General features: G+C 45.3%; 1 protein-coding gene across 1 annotated transcript; it reads left to right on the plus strand.

Annotated features, from left to right (window-relative positions):
- Positions 1-7,505: 7,505 nt before the first annotated feature.
- On the plus strand, positions 7,506-9,644 carry LOC307115080 (eotaxin-like; the record flags this gene model as incomplete). The annotated part of the gene is made up of 3 exons (XM_079798088.1): positions 7,506-7,629; positions 9,027-9,138; positions 9,539-9,644. The coding sequence occupies exons 1-3, from the start codon at positions 7,554-7,556 to the stop codon at positions 9,642-9,644; spliced, it is 294 nt and encodes a 97-aa protein (XP_079654214.1). The 5' UTR covers positions 7,506-7,553.
- Between the last annotated feature and the right edge of the window lie 456 nt (positions 9,645-10,100).

Below are 10,100 nucleotides of genomic sequence, written 5' to 3' on the forward strand. Positions count from 1 at the left end.
TCATACCACTCATGTGGCTAGAAAATGTGGGCGAGTTGACTGGGCCCCAGTCAAAGGGGATTTACAGCAGATCAATGACTCTCATATTGGCATCCACAGTCGCTTAGACACTAATAAAAACACAGATCTCTAGGTATCATTGCCAAAGATTCTGATGCAGAGTGTTGGTGGGGAAGACACCCCTTCCATCTTCTTAACTAGTTCGCAGCCATGTCTGTGGACTAGTGATGGGATGTACTTTGAGGTTTCCTGATATTCTCTCTTTCAGATCAACGCAGTCTCTGGGCTTGACCTGTACCTTCTGTTTGAGCTTCCTCACCCCCTAAATTTGGCTGCTGGATGTGTACCAGTGCTGAAGTAGCAGAGGCTACAAATGCCCACCACATGTTCATGTGCTCTTCTATACTTTCCAGCCTAAATGTCATTTATTGGGGGGGGGGGCATGTGACTGAATTCCAATCAATTGGGTGAGGTTAAAATAACATAAGCCACTTCTGGACCTAGTCCCTATAAACAACCCATCCTTCCAGCCTCATCTTCCTATGTCACGCTGACCTTGGAGGTGGTGTGCTCCATAAAGCTGTTTCTGGGTGAAGGCAGCCCATATCCCCAAGTCACTGGTCACTGCTTGAAGAGAACCACCTGGTCTACCCTGATCTGTCTCGTGGGAGAATAATCCTTTGTTGTGTTAAGCCATTAAAGTTTGGAGACTAATTTAACCTTAATTCATAGAGGATTTGGTGCCATGATCATGTGTTGCCATTAAAAACCTAAAATATGCCCTTAGCCAGTTTGGCTCAGTGGATAGAGCATCGGCCTGAGGACTGAAGAGTCCCAAGTTCGATTCCGGTCAAGGGCACATGCCCGGGTTGCGGGTTCAATCCCCCAGTGGGGGGCATGCAGAAGGCAGCCAATCAATGATTCTCTCTCATCATTGATGTTTCTATCTCTCTCCTCCTTTCCTCTCTGAAATCAATATATATATATATATATATATATATATATATATATATATATATATATAATTAAAAAAACAAACAAACAAAAATAAAAACCTAAAATATGTAGCATTGGCCAGAGACATCCAGCAGCAAGAAGTAAGGAAGCTCACATCTCAAGTCGAAAAGATGGAGATTCACATTCCAAACTGTCAAAGCTATCAGGTCTTGTCTACGGAAATTGTCTCTCCAAGGAGAAGTGTTAAAAGTATATATTAGCAATATGTTGGTCATTTTTGTCTGCATTTGTTAAGAAAGTGATGATTTCAGAAAAGAATTGACTGGCTTTAAACTAGAAATGAAATGGAACAAAGTCCACAAAGTCAACATTGTTGGAAAAGCCATCTGTTTCTAGATCACAAACTTTCATAGAAGGTACTTAAGAGAGAAAAAGATTTCAGTAATAAAAATTCAAAAAATAACTCAATTAAATGAAGTGGCAGGGGGGAAATTAGATTGACGTTGTAACCTTGCCATTTCAAGCTTCACTAAGAGAATGGAGAAAGGGATGGAGGAAGGGAGAGAACAGGAAAGAGAGAAAGGGAGAGAGGGGAGAGGAAAAGACAGGAAAAGAATTTAAGAAGTATATTTAGGCCGAAACCGGTTTGGCTCAGTGGATAGAGCGTCGGCCTGAGGACTGAGGGGTCCCAGGTTCGTTTCCGGTCAAGGGCATGTACCTTGGTTGCGGGCACATCCCCAGTAGGGGGTGTGCAAGAGGCAGCTGATCGATGTTTCTCTCTCATCGATGTTTCTAACTCTCTATCCCTCTCTCTTCCTCTCTGTAAAAAATCAATAAAATATATTTTTTTAAAAAGAAGTGTATTTAGAAAGAAACTTGGGCTGTGGCTGCTGGTAAGTGGAATTGACTGGGTAGGGAGAGATCAGAAACCTATTATCAAGAGAACTGTATTACGTTGCCAATAAGACCATGAACGAGCCTGAACTGAAAACAGAAAGAGCCACTGACAGTACAAAACTGCAAGCAAACTCCAAGCTCTGGTGCAGCAAGCAGTCTTCGCCAGCTGCAGAGCTCCCAGAAGAATGTCTCTCTCCACATGAGGAATGGCCAAGGGGACCGATGTCAAAGGAGGGAACTCCGAGGGTGAGGGACTTAGGCAACATCTGCCTGAATGGCTGCAGGAAGGCTGCAGCGTGTTGGCCACTGGTGTCTCCTATCCTCCCCTCCATCGATGAGGATGCTGTCTTGTCCAAACTTAAAAATCAGATAATGGGCAAATAACTTGTCTTCTTAGTTCACAGGTGACTTGACAAAGGAGATCCATGTCCTACTCACCCGACAGAGAGGACCATCTGCCATCCAGAGGTTCTGGCCACTTAGGTTGACCCAATGACTCCATAGGACTGTCTTAGGGATGGGTTCATTGTGTTAACCTCTGTTGAGAAGAGTGAGCCAAGGACAGACTGTGATGGAAACTATTAGTGCTCACCAAATAGTCCTGTGCTCTGCTTCATTTCTCAGCCTCCTTTGCACTTAGACGAGAGTCATAGGATGAGTTAAGGCCAACAGGATGTAGATGGAATTGATATAAGCCACTTCTATGACTGGTTCTTCAAAACATCCTACGCAATCTCCCACCCGCTCTCCCTCTGCCTGGGGGGACTTGGGAGCTACATGTTCCAGATGACGGCTGTAATTTACAAAGAGCCTGGTCCCTGAGTCACTCCTCAGAAGAGAGTACCTTCAGCAAGCTGCTTGACCAAGAGGAGACCATGACATAAACAAAAGACAAGTATCTGTTGCAAAGAGTCTCTGAGATTTCCATGCTTGTTATTGTTGACGCATATGCTATGCATTACCGTGACCAATGGTTCAGGGAACTATTTCAACACAATGCCTCAGTGTTCACCTTTGTAGCTGATCACCCCAAGAGGATTATATGCGATGATGTAACTTGCAGTGAGAATATTTTATAAACAGGGCTTTGGTTTTTCTGATGGACTCTGAGAAGCAGCCTTCATTTCTGCTGTGCAGCCTTCATTATAAATGGTTGCACAGCAGAGAAAGTCATTTCACGCCCCTAAACCTTTGTTTTCTCATTTTTAAAATGAACTTAATTAGGATACCTACTTCATAGATTTCTTGGAAGGGTTAAATATGTCAACACAAGTAAAATGCAATAATAATGTGGCTTGCATAAATTGCGCAAGTTAGCGTGCTTATTGAGAGCTTGCTGTTCGCTAGACATATTGTTAGAATTTTTATACTAACATATACTTTGGGATCATTTTCCTCCAAAAGTAGCAAGAAACTGCAGACATGGTCTCAGTGAACCTTGAGAAAGAGAGATAGCAGCCCCTACTTGGTCCTGTTTTGCAGACGGGAAAACTGAGTCCAAGGACTCTAATGCGGTAAAGGTTTCACTAGATTGGGAATCAAGAGACAGAGGTTCTAGAACCAGCTCAGCCTACAACATACTACATTGCCTTAGGGATTCTGTTACTAGTTCCCAAGTCTCAGGTCCCTGTTATTTTTATTTATTTATTTATTTATTTATTTTTGAGAGAGAGAGAGAGAGAGAGAAAGAGAGAGAGTTGGAATACCATGTATGTTAACATCTCTTTGATCTGGGTATAAGTTTGCACTATGAGAGGAAATCTGGAGCAGAGCTGCAAAACAAAGCAGGAGTCCTACTTCCCAGGACCTGAGTCCCCTACTCATTCATCGTTCCTTAGAAAACACTTAGGACGATAAGATTTTGCTCTCACAGAGAAGGACCTACTTCCTGCCCATCACTTACAGTCATCCATAGCCCAGGTCCCACATTTCCCAGGCACCAGACCAAAGTTAGGAGTGGATCCAGCCCAGATCTCTGCCAAGGAAGAGAATTCTGAGGAAGAGAGACAAAGTAGCCTAGGGTTAGGGAACTAACCCAAGGTCTCAGTCTCATCTGAATGCTCATGTCCATTTATGGGCACAGAATTAGGAATTTGTGCTGGCCTAGATGACCTCTAGGCTCCCATCCTATAGAATATACATGTTAGGGACAGCCAGGCAGCTGGACAGTACAGCTGTTGAACTTGGACGTCTAAAGATTGAGTTTAATCCCACTGAGGTTTTTTTACCATTTAGATTAAACCAAAGCCCTTGGAGGACAACTGAAAAATGGAAAGTTACTTACTGATAGAGCCCTCCAACCCAGCAGAGTTACGAAATTATTCCTACTCAGGGAACATAATTTCCCATGAATGTTGGCCAAACACCTCCAAGGCCAAGAGTATCCCAAACTCATGCTGATACTTCTGCGACTTCACATCTCCCACATGTGCAACTCATAATCCTGAGAGCTGACCCTAGAGTAACATGTTTTTACTTGGAAGCAGTGGAGATAGTAGGGAGAAGATATGGAGGAAGCAATGTGGCCAGACTCCAAGTCCTTTTCCGGTATCCCCTGGCCCTCAAAACCTGTCTCATTTCCTAATAAGTATGAACTTTTACCAGTAATCTGGTTCCTCTTCTGAGCACATTATATATTGTGGAGAGCGGCTACAGCATTTGGACGGGTTCAAGCCTCAGACTAATGAGAGGGCATGGTCCTCTTGTGGCAAAGCCACGTGCAGGTCCTAGCTTGGAGGGCAAAGCCCTCCCAGCACAATTACAGCCAAAGGCTATGGTTGTGAGCTTGACTTTATGGTTCGAACCTGTAGTCCCAGGTGACTGAGTGATGTAGGCTGCAGGAGGTGCAGCAAGTGCTGCCAAAACAAAGCTTAATAGAGTTCTCAGGTGCATGTAATTGAGTAGATTCAAACCCAGGAGAACATTGTAAACATCTTGACCATGCCTTTACTTTGCCTCATGGGATCTGACTATAAAATAAAGACTCTGCTTACCGGCTGTGGCACTGTCTCTCCATCCAAGAACAGTGTCCTACCTAGCCTCAACTGTATTCCCTTGTCTGACTTCTTTAATCCTTCACTGCCCCCCCTCAGGTTCACCCCTGACCATGCTGGACATTCTGCCATATATGTAGATATACTAGTATATTAACTAATTTAATTCACACAATAATCCTCTAGAGTTCCTTCATGTTAACTTAGCAGAGAGTGGTTAGTAAGTTGTCCATGGTACTAAACCTAATTAGTGGCAGAGCCATCATTCCAACTCAGGAGCCTCATTCCAGAATCCACACTAGACCACCTCACCTAGCCATGGACAGGAAAGAATAAGGAAGGGCCATGTTTTCTGGCCTCTACTTGCTCCCTTTTCAGCTAATTGGAGATCAATTATATAGACAAGAGACCTGGTGCACAAATTTGTGCATGGGTGGGGTCCAGCTGGCCCCACCCCCAATGGGGAGGCCAATCCTGGGCGGGGCTTGCCAGGAAGAGGGGCCTCAGGCAGTTGGCTGGCCCCACCCCTGGTCAAACTCCTGGTCTAGGAGACAATTTGCATATTAGCCTTTTATTATATAGGATGGGAGCCTAGAGATCAACTAGGCCAGCAAGAATTTCTAATTCTGTGCCCATAAATGGACATGAGCATTCAGATGAGACCGAGACCTTGGGTTAGTCCCCTAACCCTAGGCAAGACCTCAGAGTTTCTCTCAATACATCTCTCTGTGCAACCTGTACCAATCAATTAATTTGAAATGCCAGCGTGCAGGAAAAGCCAGGTGAGGATCTTGCAGTGCTTCAATGCCAGTATTCAATTCACCACAGTGACCCCGTTAGAGACTTTAAGTAAGGATCTCATTAAAGACCCCATTAAAGGCTTCTGCCCCTTGCACCATCTCCTATTATGGGGCCTCGTGTTATGCACTGAGGAAACATGCTCTTTATTCTTCTCTTTGTCTTTGCAATTTTTAGCCATTGAGCATCTTGTCTGCCGTGTGTGCTTAGGAGTGAGGGCGAACTAAGTCGCTGGTTTTTCATGTGTGTTCCTTGAATCCTTGGGGTGTACAGGTTTAGGGAACCATCTATTCTGCTTCAAACAGACCCACTCCATTACAGTGTATTTGATGAACAGGCTTTTGCTATGAATTCCATTTTGGAAATTTAGGGGCTAAAAGAAATAGTTAAGAAATGCATAGGAACCTCCCTACTGGGAACCTCCTCACTGGGACTGAAGGGTCCTGGGTTCGATTCCAGTCAAGGGCACATACCCGGGTTGTGGGCTCGATCCCCAGTAGGGGGCATGCAGGAGGCAGCCAATCAATGATTCTCTCTCATCATTGATGTTTCTATCTCCCTCTCTGAAATCAATAAAAATATAAAATAGCTACAGTGCTTCAGTGTAGCCACAATCTATAGTGGCTGCATTAATGTACATTCCCTCTGCTTTTCTCCACAGCCTTGTCAACATTTGTCATTTGACACTAGCCATCCTAACAGGTGTGGGGTGGTTTTTCTTTGTATTTCCTGGGGAGATGTTTGTCAAACATAACATACAGCCTGCTAAAGAGAAATTTACTCATTATTTTTTTGAAAAGCATTTCTCTCTTGAGTGTTATGATAAGTGCAGAGGATAAAGTAGTGAACATGGATAGAACTGTCCTTCACCTCAGCTCCTTGGTGGCCGTGGCTCATTGGCTTTGAAGATGCAGTTTCAGATGACTAAGTCCTTGGGACCTAACGTACTGTTTGGTGACTATATTATAGACTTGAAATTTGCCAAGAGAGTAGGTCTTAAGTGTTCTCACCACCAAAAAAAGAGGGAGGGGGTAACTATGTGAGGTGATGGACATGAGAGTTAACTTGATTGTGATAATAATTTCACAATGTATGTGCATGTCAAACCAATGCATCATACCCCTTAAATGTATACAATCTTTATTTGTCGATTATTCCTCAATAAAGCTGGGGGGAAATGCCCAAAAAGACCAGGCCAATAGGAGCTCCCCAGTTCTGATGTCCTATGGCACTAAAATTCCGGGGCCCTCAGATTCTATGACCACTAGCTTGAATAATGGGGGTGAGGTTCCCAGACAGCGGCCATGTTCAGAGCTGCTGAGATCTCTCCGCATCTGGGTGGGAGCCACGCAGAAGTTTGAGGCCCCGTCCCGGCCTCCCAGATCCCAAAGACCACCATGTGAACACAGGGACCAGGGAAGGTTCTCAGACCTCCTCATCTCTCCATGCCTTTGGTTCCCTTGCTCCTTTCCCCACTACAGATGTTTTATCTCAGGACAAGCAGAGCTCGTAAGAATGACCTTCTCAGATTACCCTCCTTGCTCAGTCATTGCACAAGCTCCCTTCCTTCCCCATGCTGAGTCCCAAGATGGATAAAAATGTGCCAAATTTCTTTCCGCTACTTACCCATCTTTAGTCCTTGCCAGGAAGTAGAATTTGGTCATCAATTTAGGACCTCCCTCGATGACTTGGCCATGACTTTGCAAAGACAAAGGCTTCCCTGGAAGCTCCCACTCTCTCTATCGTCTTTTTTTTTTTTTTTTCTCTATCGTCTTTAAAAGGCAGGCAGAGTAGCCAGAGGAGCAGAGAGCCTGAGACAAGCACACACACAGATAACTCCCACGAGAGGCTGAGGCAAGCACAAACCTCGACAACTCCCACCCTGAGGCTGCGTCTGCACCCTCCAGCATGAAGGTCTCCGCAGCGCTCCTGTGTCTGCTGCTCACCATGGCCGCCCTCACCACCCAGGTGCTCGCTCAGCCAGGTAAGCCCCCTCCCTCCCTGTGGGACAGCTGACCACCTCCTGAACTATCACACCAGGCCCCATGAGTGGTGTGATAACCTGACCCTAATCCTAACCATAACTATAACCCTAACCTAACCTAAGAAGTGCCCAACCTCACATCCAGTGGAAGAGAGACCCAAGCCAGTCCCACGTTCCTTTCTGACATGGGTATTGAGAGAGACAGAGCATATCCATGATCTGGCTGCCTTTGCAGTGTTTAGGGAAGGGGCACACAAAAGAAAGACCTTCTCTTACTGTGGGCACCGTGGGCAGCTGGGGCAGGGCTATAAGGGAAATAATTGCTTGATTAGAGGCCCAGACTTTTCACTGGACTCCAAGACAGCTTTCAGAAGTGGTGGGTAGTGGAAGGAAATGAGGTTCCAGGGGAATCTCTTGAGGTGACTTATTTTGAGTCTGTTTGGGGGGAAAAAATCTAGGAGTTTGTATCAACTCGTTCTTCATGCTCTGATGACTTAGATGTACTGCATGTTATTCATACAAATAAGATCGTGCGTGCTGTGGTAACAAACAACCCTAAGGACCAGTGACTTGAAACTAGAAAGGTTAATTTCTTACTCGTACAGAATGTCTATGGTGTATGGGCTAGACCTTCTGCTTCATACGCTCAGGATCCTAGGCTGATGAGCAGCCACCTTAGAGAGCCTTGTTCCTTACCGTGACAAAGGGGAAGCCAGCTCTTGGGGTTCTTGCACTGGAAATTACTAACTCCAGCTCAGAAATGGCTCTTGTCACTTTGGTTTCTCACTTATGGGTCCAAACTAGTTAATGGCTCCAACCAACCAAAAGTGGCCAAGAAATGCAAGTGTACCATGCGTCCAGAAAGCAGAGAATGGGGATATTTGGTGAACAGTCCTATGACTGGCTCACAGCTCCATAGCCCTGTAACAACAGAGCTAGAGCTCACTGCACTGACCAGGCTTCTTCTACACGTTGCCAGTGGTGACAGGTCCTCACTTTTCAGCCGGCGACCACAAGTCAAAGGCAGAAGTATAGGACCTCAGAGCAGATGAACTCTACCTCCTTCTCTTGTACTTTTTTGCTTTTTCCTAAATTTCCTTCCTTCCTCCGAAAGGCATGCTTTAACAAAGCTACAGCCCTAGCCGGTTTGGCTCAGCAGATAGAGCATGGGCCTGTGGACTGAAGGGTCCTGGGTTCGATTCCAGTCAAGGATACATGCCCGGGTTCTAGGCTCGATCCCCAGTAGGGGGCGTGCAGGAGGCAGCCAATCAATGATTCTCTCTCATCATTGATGTTTTCTATCTCCCTCTCCCTTCCTCTCCGAAATCAATAAAAATATAAAATAGCTACATAGTATTAGTGGTTCATCCTTTCTTTCATTTCTCCCACAAATTCAGGTAAGGTCCCAACCGTCTGCTGCTTCAGTGTTGCCAGGAAGAAGATCCACAATCAGAAACTGCAAAATTACACAAGACTCACCGACAGCAGATGTCCCCAGAAAGCTGTGATGTAAGTAGGCAGAGCTCACCCTCTCTCTCTCCCCCCCCCCCAAACATTTATTTCTAGGGGGCAGAGGTTAGGAACTGCTTCTGAGTTACTTGGAATCATAGACTCAGAGTTGGACTCTCTCATCCAATTCATGGATTTTTCACTTCAGGGCATTTTCACACTTAGCTCTGTCTGCAAGCTTGTCCAGGACATACCAGTTCCTTCCAGTCAAGAGCAAGGGTGGCTTGACTGGGCCATCAGGAGCAGCAGGAAACCCCAGAGTCCCATCCGTCCTCTGTCCCCTTCCTGCTCTCCCACGGCAGCCCCTCCACCCCATAGCAGATGGTCCTGGAAATTTGGGGGTTAAATGGACACAATTTTCAAAGTGGATCCTTCTAATCGCTTCCCCTCTCTCCCACAGTTTCAAGACCAAATTGAACAAGGAGATCTGTGCTGATCCCAAGACTAAGTGGGTCCAGGATGCCATGAAGTACCTGGACAAAAAATCCCAAATTCCAAAGCCATAAATATTGACTGTTTTGAGACCAAACCAGAGCCTGAGAAATGCTTCATTTCCCCCGTCTTCCTTAGAAGCGGTCTGAGATAATCTCATCATCCTCCCCAAAGGAATGGCTTTTATTTAATAATTAACAAATTATTGTATTTAAGTTATTGATGTTTTTAATATACTTTTAATTGATTTCAGAGAGGAAGGGATAGGAAGAGAGAGATAGAAACATTAAGGATGAGAGAGAGCCCTCCACATTGCCCCACACTAGGGATCAAGCCCAAAACCTGGGCACGTGCCTTGACCAGGAATCAAACCGTGACCTCCTGGTTCATAGGTCAGTGCTCAACCACTGAGCCATACTGCCAGGCTACTGATGTTTTTAAACTTATCTGCCGTGAATACTGTTTGTTTTTAACATGTAAAGCTTTGGTCAGGTCCTTTCTCCTCTGTGATCCCCAATCCAGTCCCCTCC

This window comes from Cnephaeus nilssonii (genome assembly GCF_951640355.1).
Source record: "Cnephaeus nilssonii genome assembly, chromosome: 19".
Taxonomy (NCBI): domain Eukaryota; kingdom Metazoa; phylum Chordata; class Mammalia; order Chiroptera; family Vespertilionidae; genus Cnephaeus; species Cnephaeus nilssonii.